Source organism: Chiloscyllium punctatum, chromosome 4, assembly GCF_047496795.1.
Source record: "Chiloscyllium punctatum isolate Juve2018m chromosome 4, sChiPun1.3, whole genome shotgun sequence".
NCBI lineage: Eukaryota > Metazoa > Chordata > Chondrichthyes > Orectolobiformes > Hemiscylliidae > Chiloscyllium > Chiloscyllium punctatum.
The window spans coordinates 64,784,356-64,809,812 of record NC_092742.1 but is presented as its reverse complement, the minus strand read 5'-3'; the positions used below and the strand labels follow the sequence as shown (position 1 = coordinate 64,809,812).

Sequence of the window (25,457 nt, the reverse complement as noted above, 5' to 3'; positions counted from 1 at the left end):
GTTGGTGGGGGTTGGGGGTGCAGGGGCAGGTGATAATCAGCAGGAAATTTCATTGGCCATATTTCACTTGAGGTCACGAGGCTGCATGAGATCTGGAATCAATAGTCAAGACTCCTAAGGCACCTTCTTCCCCACAGTACATCATACTCTGCCACTTGTTATAGTACGTCTAGCAATAGGGCATGGATAGCACACCCAGGGATGGTTATGGTATAATGAGATTCATGAAAATCAAGATGTAGTGATTGATAGCAGTAAGAGAGAAGACATCAATGTAAAATAAACATGGATAGAGGTCTTAGACATCATGCTTGAGCATGGTGCTTGAGAACCTATGTTTTTTTTATAATGATTAGATGAACAGTGAATAATCCAACAAAATACAATGCTTTTCACATTATTCATACATGGGGTGTGGGCATCGCCGGCTGGGTCAGCAATTATTGCCCATCTCATTGTCCTCAAGAAGGTACATATGTTAAAAAGAAGTGTTATAGTATAAGAGTTTGAAGAAGCTTAATTAGAAATAAAGGCAGCAAACAGCCTCAGAGAAAGAGCAGATGTCCACAGCCTGAGATACTCCTGACTAATTTACCGATAGCAATATTAGCTAAAACCGCAAGGTAAACTGGAGTGGCAACTAGGGGAAAAAAAACCCTCCAGACTGAACAGGATCTGGAAGACATCAAAGGTGGAGCTGAATAAGCAAGAAACCTCCAAAGGCAGTTCAAGACCTCAGAAGACTTTGAAGAAAAAGAAAAGCTGCAAGAAGAAGCCTCTGACAGGCAGAAAATAGAATCTCAGAAGCCGATCCACAAATTAGCAACACTCTGGACAGGGAGAAACACAGAATCAGAATACATCAACAATCAAGGTAGAAAAACCCAAGTACTTATCCCTGTCAGCTGAGCAAGGTAGTCTGCAAGGATGGCAGCTTCAGGGGAGACTTTGCCATTGTCTCAACCATATGTTAAACATGAGAGACCCACACAGAGATCAAAAGTGAATGGCCAGGAAGTGACAGCTTTCAATGAGGAAAACAGTTCAAGCTTACATGTGAAAGAGCAACGTCATCAAGTCAGCAAATTTTTTTGTGCTATACTTCCAAATAGTCGATGACGCTGTGGTAAGAAAACTTTTTGTCAGAATTTGGAAGAATCAGTTGAAGCCTTTGGAATGGATTTGTATCACCTGAATTTTCACATTGATGTGCATAAATGAGCAATGTTGCTTAGGTATGCTAAGTCAGGTAAGAGTCTATTCCCAACTTAGCCTGTTTTACTTAACCCATACAAAAGCTTTGAAAAAGGACCAACAAAAGTATTGCCGTCAGCAACAGACTTCAGCTTTTGAAAAGAATTAAAAAGAGAAGCTACTTTCTACTAATATTTTAGCACATTAAACTCCAGGCTCCTTCCGTATAGCAGCGGCATTATTCACAGGAATATGAGTAGTCCTTATTCAAATACAAATTGACAATACGAAATCTGGTCTATTTTACATCAAGAGCTTTGACAGACTAATCAGAGGTACGCAACCATAGAATAAGGCAAATGCATGAGATCCAGAGGGAACGTGATAGGAAGATACTCAAAGAATGATTTCTCTTGTTAGGGTAACTAAAACTAGGGGACATTATTTAAGAATAAAAGGTCTGCCTTTTAAGACAGTAATAAGGAGAAATATTTCCTTCAGGCACATTAGTGTGAGAAATTTTCTCCCCAAGAAGGCAGTGAAACTGGGCCATGAGTTAGATGAAATTTTGATAGACAGGAGAGTCGAGAATTACATAGTGCATACAGGAAAGTGTAGCTGAGACTACAACCAGATCAACCAGGATCTTAAGTGGTGGAGCAAGTGCAAAGAACCAAATGATCCACTCCTAAGTCCTATGCAATTGAATTTAAACTTCACATGCTTCCATGATGGATTTGAACCCTTGCACAAAGCTCCAACAAAAGGCTCAGATTTTCTAGACTGGGTGGTGAAGTTAAGGTTAAATTAAACCTTTCAAGGTGTTACTGAAGGGATACTTCGCTGATGCGAGCACTATACAAGGTAGGCTGTTGTGTACTGATTAAGGGATGTTTTGCGGGACTTGAACAAGAGTGGGATTGTATCTGCTGTGTGTTTCAAAATCTCTAAACTTCTGTTGTGTAAACAGTTTGGATTTATTTTATTTTATCTGCATGGCTGGTGTGAAATAAAACTTATTTTATTATTGAAAACAAATCTGCAACATTACATGCTTAAGTTCCTATCAGAGAATATCTTGTCAAAACAAAAAGAAAACAAATGGATCTATCAAGCCAGATTACAGACAAAGATCGGACTTGTCCAGTAATAAATTCAGATGGGTCATAACTAGGGGAAGCTTGTCTGGGAATTTTTAAATAGAGTTTTTAAATGAGTTGTTCAAGTACTAGCTATATGTTGGCTTGAAATTGTAATATTTTAAATCTTTGACAAAATCTAAACAAAGAGTTATCACATAAATTAACAGTACAGCTAAAAACAATGGCCTATAAAGGTGAGATGCTTCAAGTGATTATACAACATTTAGAATCGGAAGATAGGAAATCTGAAATTAGGAAGTCACAACTGGGATTAGCTATGATATGGTTAGAAAGAAAAATAAAACTCGACTGGAGAAAGAAAAATGAAAAAAAACTTTGAAATTGAGGAAAGTGAAACGGGAGCATAATGAAAAGTGAAAAGAGAGAAAACGGGGAGATAGTGCTCAGAAAACATTAAATGACAAACAAAGAGGTAAAAGAATAACAGGAGATGGAATTGAAAAGACTTGTGAATTCCAAACAGATTGGGAAATTAAAGAACATGAGTTGGCCCAAAGTACATTTAGAATAAAAAAGCAAGAAGGAGATAGTAGCTCAGAGGATGATTCTGATTCCAATGAGGGAAATGATTTTAGAATCTATGCTTAGTGCCTAAATTCAACAAGATTAGAGTCAAAGGGTACTTTAACTCATTTGAGAAGGTAGATAGATGAAGTTGCCAAAGAGGTTTGGACCTTAAAATGAAAAATAACATGTTTTGACAGGCACAGATATAATTTTGAACGTTGCTTGGACAAACTGGCCCTATACAATGCCTCCACTAGGATTGGTGGGAAAGCCTCATGGGGTCAGTATGTCATATGGTGATTATAAATTTGCTGGCTCTTCTCTCTCTTGTCCTGCTTTGGCTGTGCTGGTACTCCTCACAGGCATCCATCTGTCTTCAGATTTCAATTGTATCTGGGTATATTTCATTTCTCAACTGAACATCATCTGTTGTGAATTTTGGGGCAATCTCATGAGTAGTAATCCCTTCTTCAGCTAGCACAGGTGAATAACATTGGTCTGAAGATTACTTTAGTTCCCTTACATCCTGCCACTCTACCCCAATTATGTGCCTAAATCTGGATGGATAATGGTTTGAATTATTAATTTCCCTCCTCAATGGGAACTCATCATCGTAACAATGGCCAGGTTCCTTGTATTAGGTGATCAATGTCTTGGTTGCATCAGGCAGGTTGTGACATTTCTCTGCACCAATGTCATGTCATAGTAGTCAAACAATGTTGAAACAAAAATAGAAATTGCTGTACAGCCTCAGTAGCTCTGGTTGCATCTGTGAAGAGAAAGTAAAGTCAATGTTTCAGATCCAGTGACAATCAGATTTCCATCATCTAGTTCTTAGTTTTAGACAATGTTGAATCCCTCACACTGAGCTACTGTCTGAATTTAACCCATGGTTTTTATTTGCAGCACTGAGTCCACTGGGTTTGAGGGTCTTTCTCATACTTCATAAAGTCCAACCACCTTCTGAGGCAGAGGACTCCAAACTTGCACAACCCCATGAGAGAAAAAGAATTTTTCTCATCTCTGCCTTAAAAAGGGTACTACATTTTTTTAAAAACAGTGCCCACCTTTGGACCCACTCACAAGAGGAAACATAACTTTACACTTTCACCTTGTTATGGTTATGAAGGATCTTATGTTCTTCAATATGACTCCCTCACTCTTCTGACCTCCAGAACGTGGTCACGCAAAGTTCAGTACAAGTATCACGTCCTTACTTATGTTCAATTCCTCCTGTAATAAGGAATAGGATTCCATTAATCTTTTAAATTACTGCAGTACGTGCATACCAACCTTTTATGGCTCATGCACTAAACACCTAGAATCCCTCTGCACCCCAGAATTCTGCAGTCATTCTAGGTTTAACAAAACTCTACTTTTATATTCTTCCTGCCCTTGCGTTTCACAAAAGTCATGCTCCTGGGCAAGTGTCAGTTCAGGTACGGAAGAACATCTACCAAATGTTGTGGAAAACTGCCCACAAAAAGATGGACAAAATGCAATGTGGCCACTGGCCACCCCACAAAGTCCACTCTCAGTCATCAGCAAGGTGAGAAAAGATGTAGTCAACAATGCAAACAAGTGGCGTTCACCAATACTCCACCGTTCTCCAGAGCGGCGCCACACGGATTACAACCTAAATTCAGACATGCACAAAACAGCTGAACTTCAGAGGTGAGTGCCCTTAGCTGAAACTGCCTTTTACTGTATTCCCTGACGTGGCTGACTTTAAAAAATTGCGTGAATGGGACATTTTAATAGCTGGACTGGGGAAGGGCGTTCAATACAGAAATTGCTGCAATGGATAGGAGAATTTGCCGAAAACACTCAGCGGCTCAGGCAGCTCCAGTCGAAGAAAATTAATTTGTGTCCTTTTTAAAAATCGTTTCATACCTAACTTAACGAACTGATTTTTTTTTAAAAAAAGAGACTGGTCAAGGAGAGAGTGCGTCTAACATCAGTGATAGATGTGAAATGTTTATTCCCAGGGAGATGGCCACAGAAGGCGGGTGAGATTTTGATCGAGAAGGCAGTGCAATGCACAACGTGAGCAGCTGCTGCTCACCTTTCGCTTCGGTCATGGCGGCGGAGGAGGAGGAGGTGGAACTGGGACCGGGACCAGCCGACAAGGAGATGGCCCAGAGCCTGCACACGCTGCTCAAGGCGCTCAGCCGCTTCCACCGGCAGGTCCGTTACCGCATTCCCGCTCTCTTCGATTCGAAAAAGCCCTCGTTCTTGCCCCGCCCCCACCCGCGATGCCTTGGGGAAGTCAGGCCTGGGCCGCGGCCTGGGCCTGGAGTAAGACGCCACGCCCCAATGAGGCGCCCGTTCAAACGGACGTCGCCTGAGGTCTCGGGGGGTGGGGGGAGTTTGTGCTTTGAGCCGCAGGCCCAGATATCGAGGTAACTTCAGGCAGATCCATTTTCAGTCACCGGCAAATGTCTGCCCGAGCATTTGGGCCGTCATTTTGAGTTCGCGTTCTCCAATTAAATGAGAGAAATATCAGGACATGGTAAAGTGACCTCAGGCAGCATTTTTGGACGTTGTTTGATGCTTCAGGTAGATACCGGCTTTCATTAGAGATACATTTTGTGCTTTGCACGTTTCAGCAGTAACAGTTGATATATCACCTCCAAAATAATGAAACAACCTAAGCCCTTTCGCAGGAGTGATATAAAAGTGCGACAACCATATGGTGTCAAAATCTAGATGAAAGTGCAAATTTTGAGGTGTTTTTGCAAATGACCACTCCACGTTACCTTGTGGGTTTTTGTGACTTCTACCAGAATGTCTAATTGGATAGGGATTGTCTGAGGTAGTTCACTGTCACCAATCCTCTTTTGTCTTTGCTTTGTTTTGGGTCTATCTAGTTACTCGTGGTAGAGGAAACATCAGTGTAGAGTACCTACAGGGGGAAAAAATCATTTATTCATATGATAGCAAGTATAGTAAGTAAGCTAGTATAGATACAGCTCCTCTGTCCAAAAGTTAGAATAGAATTTCTTGCCTCCACTTGCAGATTGACATCAGTAGAATAAAATTAAAAATCACACACCAGGTTATAGTCCAACAGGAGTAGTACTCTGAAAGCTAGTACCTGTACTTCCAAATAAACCTGTTGGTCCATAACCTGATGTTGTATGATTTTGAACTTTGTCTACCCCCAGTCCAACACCGGCACATCCCATATCAGTAGAATAGGTAGAGCCAATTTTCTAGAATCCCTGCAGTGTGGAAACAGGCCCTCTTTCCCAACAAGTCCACCCCAACTCTTCAAACAGTAACCCACCTAGACCCATTCCCCCTACCCTATTATTCTACATTTACCCCTAACTAATGCAACTAACCTAAGCATAGCCAATTTACCTAACCTGCACATTTTTGAATGGTGGGAGGAAACCCCCACATACTGAGAATGTGGAAACTCCACGCAGACAGTTGCCTGGGACTGGAATCGAACCTGGGTCCCTGGTTCTACGAGGCAGCAGTGCTAACTGCTGAGCCACTCTGCTGCCCCAATATAACTAGCAATAATTCCTACAGAACACTCGCTTTATTGGATACGTTTTAACAATATTGTGAAGGAGCAAAACTAAGCAGAGAGGGGCAATTCCAGAGTTTGGGGCCAAGGAAACTGAAGGTTTGGTCTCTGGTAGTGGAGCAATTAAAATCAGGAGTGCTCAAGAAGCCAGAATTAGAAAAGCATGTATGTCATTCAAAATTGTGGGGTTTTAGAACTTTATAATGATAAGGGATTTAAAAACAAGAATGAGAGTTTTAAAAGTCAATGCATAGCTTGATTGAGAACCAATATACTGCGAACATTGATGCAATAAGTGATTGGCATTGAGTAGTCGTAGAGATTTTACAGCATGGAAGGAGTCCCTTCAGCCCATCTTTGTCTATGCCGATCATCAATTCATCTGTTTTAATCCTATTTTCCAACGATTGGCCCATCATCTTATATGCTATGGCATTTCAAGAGTTCATCTAAATAATTTTTAAATGACCTTAAGGGTTCCTGGCTCTACCACTCTTTCAGGTACTAAGTTTCAGGTACTAAGTTCCAGACACCCATAACCTTCTGAAATTACTTTCCCTCCAATCCCCTCTAAACTTCCTGACTCCTTATTTTTAAACTACTTCCTAGTTATGGAGCTCAGCTGAGGGAAAAAATTCTGCCTGTCTGTACTCTTTGGAATGCTTTGTACCGCAATCAGATCTTCTCTCTCTCTCTCTCTCTTCCCCGCCCGCTCTTCCTTTCACCGCCGGCCCCCACTTGGTGTTCCTGGCAAAGTGAGCATTAATTGACCTTGAAAAAATGGTGGTGAGCTGCATTCTTAACTGCTGTAGTCTTTGGGGTGTAGTTATAACCATAGCTATTTAGCATGGAGTTTCAGGATTTTGACCCAGGCAACAGTGAAAGAACAGCAACATAGTTTCAAGTCAGGATGGTGTGTATCTTGGAGGAGTGATAACCCTAAACATCTGCCTTTGGGTTTCTAGGGGGAGAGTCTATTAACAATGGTGAAGTTTAGTGTGGTGGTGAGGTAGAGTTGGGTGTCATCAGATTATGATTTAGAACTAATGCTGTGCCTTTGGATATTGCCACCTTAGGGAAAAAATGTAGATGATAAACAAGATGTCATGGCTACATATTTGGGGATCCAAGATATTGGTGTAGGAAAAAACATCATTGCAAGTAATTCTCTGACTTAAGATAAGAACAAAACCAGATAAGAGCAGCCCCAACCTGCTGGGCCATGACTGAGAAGCATCGGAGGAGCACGGTGTAGAGAACCATGTCAAAGGTTGCATACAAAGTCACAAAAACATAGTTACCTTTGTCAGTATTTATTACTTGGATAAGAGTTGCTTTGGTTAATGTGGTTTAATGGAAAACTGAATAGAGGCCCTCTAAATCTTGGATTTCTGGGAAAAGATTTGGGAGGTGATAACAAATTCAAGGATTATGGTGAGGAATGGAAAGTTGAAAATAGCGCCATAGTGTTCCAGAAATTCAATATATTTTAAAAGAATGGGGAACCACATTGGAAAATCTGTTCACACCATTGCCTAATGTGGGGGCTAGGAGAAGAAGTAGATGGTTAGCAGTTTAGTGAGAATGGTCTTGTGGCACAGTGCATAATATCCCTGCTTCTGAGCAGAAACTTAGAGTTTACATCCCACTTCAGGACTTGATGACTAAGGAAGAAACATTCATAACGTGACCAAACAGGTTGAGTTTCAACCCATGTAACGTTCTGACATACAGAAGTGGCAGGAAGTAAGAGTGGGAGTTCCCTGGTCAGTTATGTAGTGTGTGGTGAGTAACATAATGAAGGGATTTGAATGGTGAATTGCTGTTGTAAAAACATTGTGTTCAAGGCACTGATGCAAAAGTCGTGATTGCGTCTGACCTGGAAATACAGGGCAATAACTCCAAATAATTGTAGCACAATCGCATTTGTTAGTGATTTTTGTGCTGGCAAATTGAAGTGTAGAATGACAGTGCTCACATTTTGAAATGATCAATCTATTGATGCCAATTAAATTTGCCTTTGTTGCTTAGCTCAGTTTATATGACTTGCAAGTAAGTCTGTTGCTCTTTGATGTTGGAAACCAGTGATTTTGAAACTTGTTTAATGACTTTCTATTATTAAAGCTTAATGTTGGAGATGATCTTTTAAATATTACTATCGATCTACGCAAGCTTCAGAGTCTGCCAGCGCATCTCAACCCAGGGCACCTTAGTAGCTTACTCCAACAACATATCCTTGATTTACAGGTAAGCATAAATATAAGTTTGATTTTAAGAAAATTATTCTCTATATTAATGGCTATCTGGAAGTATTTAAATTAACTTAGTGAGCCCTGCATATGGCGTGACTAAATTACAAGATGATTAAATTGCAAGATATCTTGTAGTATGTGGAAATAAATTCATACAATCTTTCCATGTATTGTGTATGAGGCAGGCCAGAGCATTGCTCTCTATTGATGATGGAAGAGGACATGAAAGCCCATCTGAAGTAAAGATAAAGTAGTATTATTAGTGATGTGCAGATGCAATGTCAGAAATCTAGGGGGAGGTGATGACCTAGTGGTAATATTACTGGATTGTTAATCCAGAGACTCAAGTATTGTTTTGGGGACTTGGGTTTGAATCCTGCCACAGTAGGTAGTGGAATTTGAATTCAATAAATAACTGAAAAAATCCATTTGGTTCAACAATGCCTTTGAGGGAAGGGAACTGCCATCCTTACCCGGTCTGGTCTACATATCCGTCTAGCTGCTGTTGACTCTTAACTAGGCAATTAGGGATGGCTAATAAATGCGGGCCTGGCCAGTGATGTCCTCGTCCTCATCCTATCAATTAATTCTTAAAAATCTGAGGATGAGTACAGAGACCTCTGTGGGTCGACGCTGAGAACAAAGACTTCTGACAGCAAGAGCTATTATATCATTACTCATCTAAATGGTACACTGTAAGCTCACTCTTCATTTTTCAACTTTTGGACTTCCATATGCAATAAATGAAAGGCTGAGATTTGTAACAAATGTTTCTTGCAGATCTGAAACAGAAACAGTGAAAGCTGGCTAAGCTGATCATCTGTGGAGAGAGAAACAGTTAATACTTCAAGTCCAGTATGAGTCAGCATTTTTTAAAAGTTTCTATTTTTTAGTGTCTGCAGACCTTTGCATTTAGATTCTTGCGAGTGGTATCTAGGGTTAAGCAAATGCTTGTAAAGTTTTACTACTATTGTTCAAACAGAAATGGTGTCAAATGAATACTTTGTATTTGCTGTGTCTCTGGAGTTCTTGGTAATTGCTATATGTGCAACACAGGCTCAACCGCTTTGAAAGGAGTTGTCTAATTAATTTTCTGTGAAGTTCTTTTCAAATGAGAAGGGTTTCTTGGGGTTAAAATGACGCAAACCAAGTTATGGAAGTATGGAGTAACATCAACACTCGCAGATTTGATACTCCTGTGCTAGTGCATGGCATTGTTAATGATTTAAACCAGTAAATTAGCTCACTGAGGTGGGGTGGGTTGGAGGTGAAAGCCTGTCACTTGCATTGGGATTCTTTACACACTGCTCCAGATAATTCTGTGAAAATCAAGGTCCCATGGTTAGGAACAAAGTCAGAAGTCATATGACACCAAGTTATAGTTCAACAAGTTGGACTATAACCTGGTGTCGTGTGACTTCTGACTTTGTCCATCCCAGTCCAACACTGGCACCTCCACACCATGGTTAGGGAGGTCTGGTTAAAGACAGTAGAAAGTATATCAGTAATTTGTGATGTGAAACTGTCTGATTCTGGTTGGCTAAACAGCAATAATATAAATTGACTCTTGAGCTTTGGCACTACCATTTACTCTTAAGTTGCATTAGTTGGGTGATCCTTACAGGGCAAGAAAATACTTGAACCATATGGGGCAATAGGATCCTGATCTATTTAACCGTAGCTTATTAAAGAGAATCATGCTGGAAATAGCTCATGTCAAAACATCCCAGCTGAACAAAAAAAAACACATGTAACTGTGTATTAATTAAACTAAAATGTCAATATAGTTTACTAACTATAATTTATTGTTAGTGTGTTTCAGATAAGCTGAAATTAATGACGAGAAAAGACCTATCTGGGAGTGGAAACAGAGGAGAGACTATGCTGCTGACAAAACCTGATAATTATTCCAATTTAGCAATGACTGGCCATAAGCAAATTTCAAATAAACCAATTAATCTAAAAACAAAAGTACTTCTAAATGATACTCAAAACAAGTATGAAGGACAAGACGAACCAAAAACCCAGACTGAGACAGAATTGGTTCAAATCAAGGCAAACAGAGATGAAGTAAGATGTAGTTACACTTTCCTTAAAGTCCATTGATTTTAATTATTTGAATATTGTTTGCTTATTTTAGTGCAAATAGGTGAAACTGTTTACCATACAATTTTATTCTCTCTCAGATTGAAAGACGAATTTCAGCATTCATGGAGAGAAAGCAGGCAGAGATTAATGAAAATAACATCCGTGAATTCTGCAATGTTATTAATTGTAATCAAGGTTAGTTTCTAAAGTGCACCATGGAGACCAAGGTACCAATATATGTTAATTTACATGATGTCCTTAATATTAGTAAGTTTAGAACTTTTTATCCTGTCCATTTGATTCTCCATTTTTATGTAGTAAAACATATCTAATGATGTAAATTCAAAAATTTTGTTCTGGAATCAACTTTTATACCTGTTTCATTTACTTTGAAAAGTGAAATGTACAATTCCTGTTTTCATAATTAATCTTTGGAATAAATCTGCGTTTAACAGAAAATAGCTGTGCTAGAACAGATGCAGTCTTCACACCGCACCCTGGTTTCAAAAGTCATATAAAAGGTATGCCAGTTTCATATTCCATAGATATACTTGTTTTTCTAATATCTCCTTGAAGCTAAGGATTTGTGTTTGTTCTTCTATCAGCATAAGAAATTTGAATTGTATTTTCAGTATGATTGTAAATTCACTGTTTGACCTTGTGAAAACTCTAAATATATCTCGTCACTACACCACTTGTTTAAATGTAGTAGATTTTTATTACATTTTCGAAATTGTCATTGTATTTTGAGTGCATCTGTCATTATTGATTTTTCACTTGTATGTAATAAGTCATCCAGAGCAACATAATAAAGGTAAAGTTTTTGCATGCACTTGCATAGAACATAAATCACAGTGACAGACAATTTTCTCAAACTAAGTCATACTGATATTTCTGCTTCGGATGAGTCACCACCTATCATTCTCGTGTAACTTGGCCAGCATGGCCTGCTATTCCTTCCTCCCCTGTGTTTTATGGGGCTTCTCCTTCAATACATTGGTACTATTTGCTTTCACTACTCCTTGTGATATGATGTTCTATACTGTATGCTCTTGCTGAGTTAAAGTTTTTTTCTCCTGAATTTCCTATTAGGTATATTAGTTACTAAATATTATACAAGGACCTTAGTTTTGGGCTTATTCATTACGGGAAATATCTTCCTGACATCTGCGCAATCAACACTTTTCATAACCTTTGAAGAAATCCATCAAGTCACACCTCTGTCTTTTTTTTGGTAAGAATAAAGCCCTATTTTGAGATTATTTGAGAAACGTGTTGCAGAATCACCTCATTTAAACAAGATTTGAATCAAGAATTGGAAGGGGGAAGTAGGTGGAAACACCACAATCTTAGAAAATCCCTTTGGCTATTGAAATCTAAACTTATTTGCTTTCATTATCCATGAAAGCCAAGTGATTGTGGGTCGAATTTTCCAAGGAGGGACAATCACGGCAAATTACTACACCATTTCTTTTTAGACATTAAGAATTATTTTTGGTAAAGAGATTCCAATCACAGTTTGGAGAATATTTTAAATCCAAAAAGTATATTGTAGAGCTGGATAGTCAGGAAGAAAGAAACCAGGTTCCCCTTTTCATGGCAGCATTTGTCATATTCTGTGACTTTTGAATACTGAGCAGCAGAGGGAAAAACTTTGACAACACTTGTTGTGGGTGTGTAGGAATGCCAAAGTAAGTGATGTGTATTGGTTAGCCTGGGTAGGGATGATTTGGGGGGAGCTGCGGGTTTGTTAGGGAGAGGACCTTTGGTGTCCTGCCTTGTAATGGGACACTGTCAGATTCTGTGGGGCATGGGAGGTTAAATTTTGGCTCTCTGGGCAGGGGCATGATGTCAAGTCACAGCCTGGGAGACTTTGAACTGGGTGGGTTTGTGTTAGGTTGGGGATTGGTTTAATAGTTACCCAGGCTAGGTTTATGACTGTCTGTCTAACTTTTCCTAACTACTAATTGCAATGGAACTCTCCAAATTTTCCAATTTTAAATGGATTCTATAGGAGGGTTCCAAGTGCAAGGAAATTGCCTGTTGGAAACTTCAAATGAATTGCATGGGAAATTGGAGTCTGTTAGACCAGGGTTTTCACTGGATCCTGACATGCAACTCCCATCTGTGTTGTAGAAACTACTTTCAGGCCATTGGAAAATCTGGCTCAATGTTTCAACCACTTCCAATGGGTCTTCATAATTAGTATCTTGTTTTCACAATTATATTTTCAGTAATATCTTCTTTTGAAGACAGCTTGCTCTAAATTGCAGGCAGTTCTTCAAATTTATCCTATTCAGCAATCTGAACAAAATTGGCTCATTAGATCTTCTTTGAAACAACTAAATAATTGATTAATCTAATGTTTGGTACATGTTGACTGGAAATGTAAGTATCGCAAAGAACTTCAGTCTTTTTACAAATCTCATCATTATTTTCTACTTAGTGTTTTCTACCTTCAATTCCTCCTTTTCATTCTAGTAAACTAAGCAGACTTAGAGCCATCCCCATAAACTTTGTTAACTGCCCAAAAAAATTCCCATTGATTGTGAGACATTACCTTTCTCAATCTTCCATTTGATTTTGTATTTACATATTATTCAATCAATTATTTACTGTTTGAATATGACCAATGCCATAAAGTCTGCATTTATTGTTCATCCAAGTTACCAGTTGGAGTTGCTTTTCAATCAATTGACTTGTTAGGCAGTTCAGGAACTATTGAGTTGTATTTTAGACATAGAGCTGGAGTCATTTATGCTAATCTGGACAAGTGTGATAGAGTTCCTTCTTGGAAGGATATTTATGAACATGTTTGGCTTTTACATCTGATGATTTCCATAGTCTGTCTTTTTCTTTTTGTTCTTGGTTTTTAACCTGTTTGTAGTCAAGTGACCACCAGCCCAAAGTTGGACATTATAAATTGACCCACAACTAGAGAACTAAGGTCTGATGGAAAATTATCCAGATTAAATTAAACAGGAGCTAGCAGTTATAGAAAACAGTGGAACCAAGATTGAAGAGATTACAAAGGTTCAAGAGGAACCTGTTAAAACCAGTCCAAGTGTAGTGTGTTGGAGAAATGTTGACCAGATGTTCTGGCACCTTGGCTGCCTCAATATGTGCACTTTATACCAACTGGCATGGCTACAATGAAGGTTGATGGCATGATCCCATTGGATGATTTGAACTCAGCTCATGATTCCATTGGCTAATGGCCACAGAACATTTTGGAAGGAGGGGAGATAAGAGCGCACACCTAGATGCCAGACCCTCAGTGAAGACTGAGCAGAGACACAACCTGGCCCATCAGCAGAGCTCCAACCATCTGGAAATAGAGAGAGAAAATAGCCTGAGTCTTGCATACCATCTTTGTGGAAGAGAGCTAGCCCCTGTCAAAACAAAGGAAATTCCAAAAGCCCAGCTCAAGCATATGTATCATTGCATATAATGACCTTTCTCAGTAAGATAGTGCTAGATAGAGAATAATTATCGTGGGAATTCAGGAAATGCTCACATAGTGTTTTAATAAGGAATATTTTATTAATACAATTGAATTAGAATTCTGTTTGCATTTCATGTCCCTTTGTCTACCTCACTGACGGGTACTTGACTAAAGTGTTTTTAATACATGAATTAGTCAAAGTAGCCAAAGCAGGGGCAACAGATTAAATTCCTTTGCAGAACTTGGCATGTTGAGATTCTAATGCACAAGCGGGCGGCACGGTGGCACAGTGGTTAGCACTGCTGCCTCACAGCGCCAGAGACCCGGGTTCAGGGTCTCAGGCTACTCTCTGTGTGGAGTTTGCACATTCTCCCCGTGTCTGCGTGGGTTTCCTCCGGGTGCTCCGGTTTCCTCCCACACTCCAAAGATGTGCAGGTCAGGTGAATTGGCCATACTAAATTGCCCATAGTGTTGGGTAAGGGGTAGATGTAGGGGTATGGGTGGGTTGCGCTTCGGCGGGGCGGTGTGGACTTGTTGGGCCGAAGGGCCTGTTTCCACACTGTAACTAATCTAATCTAACCTGTGGGTTGCTGGCCTCCTACTATCATCAATAAACTGCTCCTGTGTTTTTAAAAAAAACCCTGTTATAATTTGGTAAATTCTCCACTAATCATTAGATTAAACTATGAGTTTATTTATATTTGACTGTCAGAATTAGGTTATTTTTATTAATAGTTTTTATGGATAAGAGGGAGATATATTAACCTGGCCTTTTGTTGTATTTCTCTCGTTCTTTTTAGAGGTGTACTCCATTTGGTCCAGTAGCAGTACAGATAAATAATCACTTAGAATTACTGACAAAGGACATCTTGCATAGGCTTTTTATCTTGAACTTATCAAGTCAAATTGCAAAACATGTTATGCACTTGCACTTACTGAATGCTGCACAAATTAACAAAGCAGACCCTGTTCTTTACATACAGAAATAACATGTATATGTACCTTGCCTGAACAAAATAGGTGACAGCCAATCATGTGGTCATTGCTAAAGACAGTGCTTTGACCAGTCACAGTCACCCTGACTAGTTTAAATTTAAACAAGCAAGATAGTTAACTGTAAGTCGTCATTTAACACATATTTTTCAAGGCAGTGCCCCTATCAATCAGAGTCCACTTGCCAACTATTCAGCATGCTTTTCTCACAAGAATTTTGTTTACATTTACATTGATTTTCTTCTGAATTGTTATGTTGAGCCCAGAATGAAAAGCTTTGACAAATTGTCTTTCATTTTTCAGCATTACAAATCCTGAAGCAAATGGTGTTGTAAAAATTGCAACGAGGTTACTTTATCACTAATTATGTATTATTATTCCTTGTGTAGCCTGCAGAACTATAACTTGAGTGTGAGCACTGACTGTGCTTTTGGTAATCCAGAGAAATAGCATTGTTTGCACATAATGATGTAATGTTGCATTCTGTAGATAATTACTATTGAGTTTTGGAGTCACTTTGAAGTGCTCGTTGTAGATTATTTAAGTGGTTGCTGCATTGTGAAAACTGTCATTTATAATAAAGGAGCAAAAAATATCCTATACACTTTACTTATATTTTTCAAAATTGTTTGTTTTTATTGCAGTTTCAAGAGTTGTGAATACGTATGGGCCCCAGACAAGGACTGAAGGTGTGGAAGCATCTCTGCAAAAATGTGAAACTGTGACACAAAATTGTGGTAACCCTGCTGTTGAAGAGAGGCTTCACAATATGGAAACTCACTTGAAGCTTCCAACAGGTGTAGTTCATTTTGTAACCTCTCCTAAGGCTAACTTAATAAAGAGTACAGAGGAATGATTGTAAAATAATTAATTAAATTGATATGCGGACATAAATTGCAAGGGGAATATTTGGTTGGTTCCTCTAGTCCTGCTGGAAGAACTCCGAGATTGGATTAGTATTAGAACCAGTTCTGTTTTGGTTCTGTTTACCAGTGCTAGTTGCCAGACATTTTGCCCTGTAATGTACTGAAATTGGAACTTCCTTTATAATGTCTTGTATGCATTGTGACTAACTAAGACAAGTTGTAGTTTACCTTATGAACATTTCATAAGACCATAAAATCTTATTAAGCAAAGTTTAGCACAATTTGAGAATAAATTTTTTTTGTATCCATAACATCTGAAATCCAAAAAGCCATAAAACCAGAAGGTCTTTTCGGAAGTAGTTCTGAATGATCCTGTACACATTCTGAGTTTGGTCCTTTGGGGAGAAAAAACTTTGCTTGGCCTGAAGAAACCCAAGTGAACCTTAAAGTGAAGATTTTATCCAAACGGCCCAAACTCAGGGACCTGTAGACAGAGTTCAGCCATTTGGGAAAAGAAACCTTGCTTTTGGGCACATTCAGGTCTGTTCAGATTAAGTGAAGGGCCCGAACAGACTAAATGGACTATCTGAAAACTGGTTGGTCCTTATGTTTTCAGATAAAATATTCCTGACCTGTATTGATAGAGTGAGAGATTATAGCATTTGTGAAGCAAATCTGCTTAAACTCTAACTATATTTGCCTGCTTAACTTTGCATTGGTATTTGACTCTTGGTATATACTTGCTTATGCATTTAAACATCTCTCCTTTTATAGTGAATTATAATTTCTTTTCCAGGTATGTATTAAATATTTATATACTTGTCTATAATTTTCAATCTCTTAAATATATTCAACATCCTATTATGAACTCACTTTTTTTTTTGTAACTCTGGTAGCCACAGCGTTAATGCAAATCACAGATGAACCTCAGTCTTAACCCTCTCAATCTTCATTGCTGCTTCTAAAAAAAACACACTTGTGCTGCTTCTCTTCATAGCTACAGGTGACATCCCAGTGAATCTCCTCTGCACCCCCTCCAGTGTGTTCATATCCTTCCTATAATGCAGTGACAGGAACTGCACATAGTATTGCAGCTGTGGCCTAATCAAAGTTTTTTTTTGTACCTCCCTGCTCTTTGTAATCTGTGCAGCAACTGATCAAGACATATCTTGTACAGCACCTCAACTACTCTATGAATATGCCTTGCTGCCTTCAGGGATCTGTTTCTGTTTTATTTCTGATTTCCAGCATCTGCAGTTCTTTAGGTTTTTGTTATACAAATGCCTCCAGCTCCCTTATTTTATTACCGAGTATATTGCTGTACAATAACTTTCAATTGTTAATGGGATTTCCTCTCACTTTTAAGTTTAACCATCATTTTGCAAGTCCTGTAATGCTATATTTTCTTGCCATCAATCTCCCCCATTACAAAGCCTTTGTCATCTCAATAATTATCCTTTGTGCCAGGAAAGGGTCCCATCCCGATTTCATGAAGAGCCATACATCCTGTCCCAGAACCGTGTAACCAATGTCTTATGAAAAGGAACCCATCTTTTCCACACAAGCCACTTTAGCATATACTAATTGTTCTGATCTGTCTTTCCTATTGGCAGTTCGGACATTACTAGGGCAGTAATTCTATACCCTGCTTTTCAATTTAGAACCAAATCTCTGATACTCTTGTTTGCCCAAAACTCCTCCCCATTCTAATCAATGTTATTTATTTCAAATTGGACCATAACAACAGGATTTATCACCCCATCTGCATTATTCTCCTTTTTAATTTGATCTCTAGCCCTCCAAGGTATCCTTTATCTTTCTACTGGGTGAACTCTTGTAATTGTTGAGAATTGGTTCTCACCATGGTATTCTTACTGCTCCATGAACTTTGAAATTCGTTGTTGTTCCAAACTTGAAAGATTAAATTTAGAGGAACTAATGTTTTTAATACTTAAGTACCTGTTAATCAATAGAAATCATTTATGTTTGCATTATTTGTAGATGGTCCAGTTCCAACTGATATTTATCAAAGGATCAAGAGGCTGGAAGATAGAATTCTTCATTTGGAAGGTCTTTCTCCAGAATATTTTCAACATGTGGTATGTTTATCATCCTCATTGCCTAAAGTATAATGTTTTTCAGGTTAATTGTAAACTCATAAGTGTTCTGCAGAATTGAAAGGTATCATAGGATCCATGGCATCTGTGTTAGCTTTATGAAGGGGCTATCTCCTTAATTCTATTCCCAACTCTTTCCCAGTATTTTTCTTTAACAAGAACTGTGTGTTTTGTAAATGACTCAACTTCCCTTTCAAGTGTTCTTATGGATTCTACTTCCATCACTACTTCTGGTCTGGCCTTCTATATCATAATAAAGGGGAAGGAAATTTAACCATTTTACTTTCTCTTTTGTCACCTTCCAGGTGTATGACTAAGAATGGGGCTAGCCTGAAAACAAAAACAGGATATTTTGTTAAGGCAGCAGTGTTGCTCAGGTTACCTGGAGAACTTCTTTGATGTACCTTGAAAATTGTATTCACCATGTTGTAAACCTGAATGTCGGGGCTAGACAGGAATGTTTATAAGCTCTCTCAAATAGCAGGGAAAAGTTAAAAAAAAAAGAATATGAAATATACTGTTAAAACAATGTTTTTCCCAACCCTTGCACTGAACAACTGTATGGTTGTTTCAACCTTGCACCCTGCACTAATCTAGGATACACATCATGTGGGCCTGGTGATATTTCTATTTTCAGGACTGCCAGGCATTTAAATACTATCCCTTTATCTTGTTTTATCATAACAAATCCTGCTACATCCCTTCTTTACAGAAATATAAAACGTACTCAAGTAGTACCTCATGTATTCACTTTGGTTCGACAACAAATCTCCTTTTCAGTCCCTAGTCAGTCTCGCCCTTTTGTAGACCATATTTATATGTATGTAAAAGGCATTTAGGTTTCTTCTACGTTAGCTTTTCTTTATTCTCATACATTTTTTCATTTTCCCTCCTTATTCCTTTTTGTTGAGATATTCTCCTTTTCTCTTTTTGTATTCAACTTGGTTCTTGACTGCATTTTGAGTCCTATATTCTTAACTTTTCTGTTTTCCATTTTAACCTCTATACCTTGATTTCAAAGGGAACTTTAGAAGCTTTAGACACCATTGCTTTTCTCCTTTCATGGATTTACGATTGAGAAGTTGAATCACTTCTCCAACAACAACTTGCCATTGTTCAAATACTGTTCTGCCTATTAATCTTCCATTTGCAGTCCACCTGCGCAAGATGCCTTTTCAATGCAGTGAAGTTAGTGCTCATCCAGGTAAATATCGTCTACCCTTTTCTTTTGACCTTTTCCATTATTAATCTTAATTCGCATGACATTACGATCATTTCCCCAAATACTTTCCCACCTCTAACCTGCATTTAATTCCTAGCACTACAGTCAATATTGCTTGTTTCCTTGTTAGGTTGGAAACATTTGGTCAGGAAAGTTCTTTAAGATACATTTCAGGAATTCTTCATCCTCTTTGCCTGATAATAAATTTGGTAGAGCCACACATGGTTTCTGCTACTATCCCTGATCAGTCATTTTCTCCCTTCACCCCAAATCATATCCAAAATGAAATCCCTGTGAGAGAGGGGTACAGTGAGAGGGGACTCCTACATACAGATGCCTAATTAAGCCCGAAACGTTGATTCTCCTGCTCCTTAGATGCTGCCTGACCTGCTGTGCTTTTCCAGCACCACACTCTTGACTCTGATCTCCAGCATCTGCAGTCCTCACTTTCTCCGACTCCTACGTACTTGCCTTGCTGTACTCTGGTAGTTACCAATCCCCTTTCTGCCTATTCAGTCTTTATCTATGTTGTTAACACCTCACCGAACATGCTGTCCATGACCAGCTCGGCATCATAGATGTTCCACAACAAGTCCACCCATGCTTCCAAAATATGGTTTAGTAGTCGCTGCAGCTGGACACACTTCCTGCATATTTGGTTGCCAGGGTCATTGGAAGTCTAACATAGGAGGAACAACTGACAGATGTGAGCTGTGTTGCTATGACTTCACATAGACTCGTAAAGATGTACAGCATGAATACAGACCCTTCGGTCCAACCTGTCCATGCCGACCAAATATCCCAACCCAATCTGGTCCCACCTGCCAGCACCCAACCCATATCCCTCCAAACCCTTCCTATTCATATACCCACCCAAATGCCTTTTAAATGTCACAATTGTACTATCCTCCACCACTTCCTCTGGCAGCTCATTCCATACATGTACCACGCTCTGTGTGAAAAAGTTGCCCCTTAGGTCTCTTACATCTCTCCCCTCTCACCCTAAACCTATACCCTCTAGTTCTGGACTCCCCAACTCCAGGGAAAAGACTTTGTCTATTTACCTTATCCATGCCCCTCATAATTTTGTAAACCTCTATAAGGTTACCCCTCAGCCTCCGACGCTCCAGGGAAAACAGCCCCAGCTTGTTCAGCCTCTCCCTATAGCTCAAATCCTCCACCCCTGGCAACATCCTTGTAAATCTTTTCTGAACCCTTTCAAGTTTCACAACATCCTTCCGATAAGAGGAGACCAGAATTGCATGCAATATTCCAACAGTGGCTTAACCAATGTCCTGTACAGCCGCAACATTACCTCCCAACTCCTGTACTCAATACTCTGACCAATAAATGAAAGCATACCAAACACCGCCTTCACTATCCTATCTACCTGTGACTCCACTTTCAAGGAGCTATGAACCTGCACTCCAAGGTCTATTTGTTCAGCAATACTCCCTAGGACCTTACCATTAAGTGTATAAATCCTGCTAAGATGTGCTTTCCCAAAATGCAGCACCTCACATTTTATCTAAATTAAACTCCATCTGCCACTTCTCAGCCATTTTGCCCATCTGATCAAGATCCTGTTGTAATCTGAGGTAACCCTCTTTCGCTGTCCCCTACACCTCTGATTTTGGTATCATCTGCAAACTTACTAACTGTACCTCTTATGCTCGCATCCAAATCATTTAAGTAAATGACAAAAGGTAGAGGACCCTGCACCAATCCTTGTGGCGCTCCACTGGTTACAGGCCTCTAGTCTGAAAAACAACCCTCCACTACCACTCTGTGTTCTACCTTTTGAGCTAGTTCTGTATCCAAATGGCTAGTTCTCCCTGTATTCCGTGAGATCTAACCTTGCTAATCAATCTCCCATGGGGAACCTTGTCAAACGCTTAACTGAAATCCATATAGATCACATCTACCGCTCTGCCCTTATCAATCCTCTTTTGTTACTTCCTCAAAAAACTCAATCAAGTTTGTGAGGCATGATTTCCCAAGCACAAAGCCATGTTGATTATCCCTAATCAGTCCTTGCCTTTCCAAATACATGGACATCCTATCCCTCAGGATTCCCTCCAACAACTTTCCCACCACCGACATCAGGCTCACTGGTCTACAGTCCCCTGGCTTGCCCTTACCACTATTCTAAAACAGTGGCACCACGTTAGCCAACCTCCAGACTCCCAGCTGTGACTATCGATGATACAAATATCTCAGCAAGAGGCCCAGCAATCACTTCTCTAGCTTCCCACAGAGTTCTAGGGTACACCTGATCAGGTCCTGAGGATTTCACTTTGGATTAAGCTTGTTATTTATTCTCTATAAAGAATATTAATTATACTATGGACCTTTTACTCCAAACACTCGCTCCATTGCAGATTACTTGATTTAAGTCTTTTGAGGCCTTAGTTTAAGACTTAACTTTGCTTATCTTAAGTTACTTTCATTACCTTATTTTATTGGCCTTGTCTTTCTTAGTTAAACTCCAGATACAGGCTAACCAATGTCCTGCAAGTACCGAAGCTTAACCTCCCTCCTTTTGTATTAAATTCCCCTTGCAATAAATGATAGCGTTCTATTTGTTTTCTTAATTACTTGCTATACCTGCTTACCAACCTCTTACACTTCCTGTACAAGGGCACCCAGATCCCACTGCATCTCTGAGCTTTGCAGTGTCTCAATAATGTGCATGGTATTTTATTCTTCTTGCCAAAAACTTGTAGTTCACATTTTCTGTCATTGTATTCCTTTAACCAAATATTTGCCCACTCAGCAATTTGGCAATCATACGTTCTGTCTCTGTTATTTCAAGCATTTTTATATAAATCATTAACAGTTGAGTTCCCAGCACTGGTCCCTGTGGCACACCACCGTTACATCCTGCTACCTATTACTCTCTGCTTCCTGTTAGGCAGCCAATCTTCTGTCCATGCCAATATGTTCCATAAACATAAGTTCTTATTTTCCATTTTTGATTAACCGAAATTTCCCATTAATTCGTCATTTGAAGTGGTCAGAATCATTTCACCCTGTATACACTTTAAATATCCTGCTACAAATTCTGCAAGACAATAAATTATATTCATTTTACATAAATATGAGCTTAAGAGGTATAGTTAATAAGTTTGCAGATGACACCAAAATTGGAGGTGTAGTGGACAGCAAAGAAGGTTACCTCAGATTACAACGGAATCTTGATCAGATGGGCCAGTGGGCTGAGAAGTGGCAGATGGAGTTTAATTCAGATAAATGTGAGGTGCTGCATTTTGGGAAAGCAAATCTTAGCAGGATGTATACACTTAATGGTAAAGTTCTAGAGAATGTTGCTGAACAAAGAGACCTTGGAGTGGAGGTACACAGCTCCTTGAAAGTGGAGTCACAGGCAGATAGGATAGTGACAAAGGTACTTGGTATGCTTTCTTTTATTGGTCAGAGTATTGAGTACAGGAGTTGGGAGATCATGTTGCAGTTGTACAGAACATTGGTTAGGCCACTGTTGGAATATTGTGTGCAATTCTGGTCTCCTTCTTATCGGAAAGATATTGTGTAACTTGAAAGGGTTCAGAAAAGATACAAGAGGATTTGACTAGGCTAGGGCTGTTTTTCCCTGGAATGCCGGAAGCTGAGGGGTTATCTTAATAGAAGTTTATAAAATCATGAGGGGCATGGATAGGATAAACAGACAGTGTTTTCCGTGGGAGAAAGTGAGGACTGTAGATGCTGGAGACCAGAGTTGAAAAATGTGCTGGAAAAACACAGCAGGCCAGGCAGCATCGGAATGGATGTTTCGGGCATAAGCCCTTCTTCAGGGGGTTGGGGAGTCCAGAACTAGGTTTAGGGTGAGAGGGGAAAGAAATAAAAGAGACCTAAGGGCAACATTTTCACATAGAGGATGGTATGTGTACGGAATGTGCTGCCAGAGAAAGTGGTGGAGGTTAGTACAATTGCAACATTTAAAAGGTATCTGGATGGGTATATGAGTAGGAAGGGTTTGGAGGGATGTGGGCCAGGTTCTGGCAGGTGGGACTAGATTGGGTTGCGATATCTGGTTGGCATGGACAGTTTGGACGGAAGGGTCTGTTTCCGTACTGTACATCTCTATGACTCAAAATGTTATGATGGTCAGAGGAATCTTTAGAACTTATTAAAACCCTCTTTAATGAATGATGCATTTAGACTATATCACAGTGAATAGTAATTTTCCTGATAATTTGTGGGGGAGTTAAGAATAGAGCAATGCTTTGTTCCAATTATTTTGTTTTCATGGGGTTAAAATATCAGCTGCTGAAGTCTTTAGCTGATATGTTTTAGATTTTGCAGTTTTGTAATGGTTTCCATCACATTATCAATAATTATCACTAATGGAAAAACAAATATCTTTTGCAGAATTTTCCAAGCAAAAGGCGTAAAGTTCATGAAACAATTCAGGTATGTCTTTTTGTATCAATGTTCAATATTTTATACAATATAGTCTGAGGTCATGGATGTGTGGTCATTTAATGATATTATATTTATAGTGCTTCCATATGAAGTGACAGGGATATTTTTGTCACTTCCCCTTCTTCACTTTCTCTTTTTCAATCTTAGCAGCTAAATAGTGATAAAAATCTGGGCTGCTGTTTTTGACTGAGCGCACCCAACTCCTGTTTATCTTAAGCATGGAAAATACACATTCCTTACTGAACCAATGGGTTTGAAATTCCGGAATGCTGCATTTATTTTTGGTTTTAATGTGGGTGCCTAATTCGGCATAATTCACTGTTAATGCAGATCTGCTTGCACTACAGGTGGCTTATACGAAGTATGTTAGAAAATACTTTTAAAGTGAAATACAAAAACTCAGTTACAGTTTAGTGATTAAAAACAGCTACTTGTACTTTTTCCTCTCTTCATTCATTTCTATTTGCAGCAAAGTGTGCAAATAGTTTAGTGCTTAGATTTGAATATGTATGCTTAGGATTCTGGAATGTGTCAGCAAACTAAAAGCATGGTTCCTATTTATATTACAGTGAAATTAGAGCAGTTTTCAGTGCACTATAAAAGTACATTTAATATAATTTTCTTTTTTTATTTTACATTCTTCATCTCTCTTTCTTTTTTCATCTCCCCTTCTTTAGCATTGTCTTCTGTCAGCGTTGGATTTTTCCAGTACTGTCAAGAGAATAGACTAATTTTCTCGATCCCCTCCTCTCCCTTTGTACTAACCCAAAATGTGTCACTACTGAAGTCTTGATGTGAATGCTCTTTAATATGCTGTGGTATCACTACTACTGATCAATGCTAACCTTGCTTTTTATGACGTTAAGTGCGCATAACTTGCTATAATTAGCAGATGAGCAGCAAACAACTTTGTCAGTCTTGGGGAGCAAGAGAATCTGAATGATCTAATTAAAATAAGTCAGATGATTTTAATGCCTAAATGTCCTACCTAGTTGCTGCATCAAGTTCAGCTTGGTATCTGAATGCCAAAGCAAATAAACAGAGCTCATATTATGGAAAAGGCTGCTAAATGTGGCTGCTTTTTTTCATTTGAAATGTTTGCGTTGCATCATGCTGCTTCTAAATGAGAAGCATAATTACAGTTGTTTATCCCAGTGTATTGCACATTTAAATACTTTAAATTATCTGTGTTGCAGGGCTACAGTCTGATAGAAATTGATGAGAAGATTAATGAACTCAAGGCAGTGCTGTTGCAGAAAGCAAATGACCAGACTCTACCAACAGAAGCTGACAAGATGCCTATGTAATGCCACACTTTTTAAAATTGGACTTTTTAACTTGACTTTAAAATCAGCCAAATTAGTTGATTACTAATTTTTAAAAACTTTTTATTTCAGGAAATGAAAGCCTGCTGAAGTGATGCAATTGTCATCTGAAGTCCGTAGTCTGGATTGAAAATGTTAGTTTGGCTCTTATAAAGTTATTTGCTCGTTCTAGTTCTCCGATAAATAGGAAAAGCAGCCATTACTCTTCAGAAGTGGTCAGAATAGTGGAGTCTTAGAAATATTTGTATCCCAGTACTCAGAATAAACAGAATTTGTGTTGTGGCAGCATGTGTATTATGTG

General features: G+C 39.0%; 1 protein-coding gene and 1 long non-coding RNA gene across 3 annotated transcripts; one reads left to right on the top strand and one right to left on the bottom strand.

Moving 5' to 3' along the window:
• Positions 1-2,194: 2,194 nt before the first annotated feature.
• LOC140476382 (uncharacterized) lies at positions 2,195-5,086 on the bottom strand. Its single transcript, XR_011960457.1, has 3 exons — positions 4,930-5,086; positions 3,976-4,097; positions 2,195-3,633 (listed from the first exon to the last, which is right to left on the bottom strand). It is a non-coding gene; the product is annotated as an uncharacterized lncRNA (long non-coding RNA).
• mbip (MAP3K12 binding inhibitory protein 1) lies at positions 4,410-25,441 on the top strand. Of its 2 annotated transcripts, XM_072568902.1 has the most exons (11): positions 4,410-4,538; positions 4,853-5,051; positions 8,530-8,652; positions 10,470-10,727; positions 10,844-10,940; positions 11,201-11,266; positions 15,828-15,980; positions 18,051-18,148; positions 23,778-23,819; positions 25,028-25,134; positions 25,229-25,441. In XM_072568902.1, exons 2-11 carry the CDS (start codon positions 4,902-4,904, stop codon positions 25,233-25,235), a joined length of 1,101 nt encoding a protein of 366 aa, XP_072425003.1. In that variant the 5' UTR covers positions 4,410-4,538; positions 4,853-4,901; the 3' UTR covers positions 25,236-25,441. The 2 variants fall into 2 exon arrangements, with proteins under 2 accessions (XP_072425003.1, XP_072425004.1); XM_072568903.1 differs by lacking the exons at positions 4,410-4,538; positions 4,853-5,051 and adding an exon at positions 5,178-5,423.
• Positions 25,442-25,457: the final 16 nt, after the last annotated feature.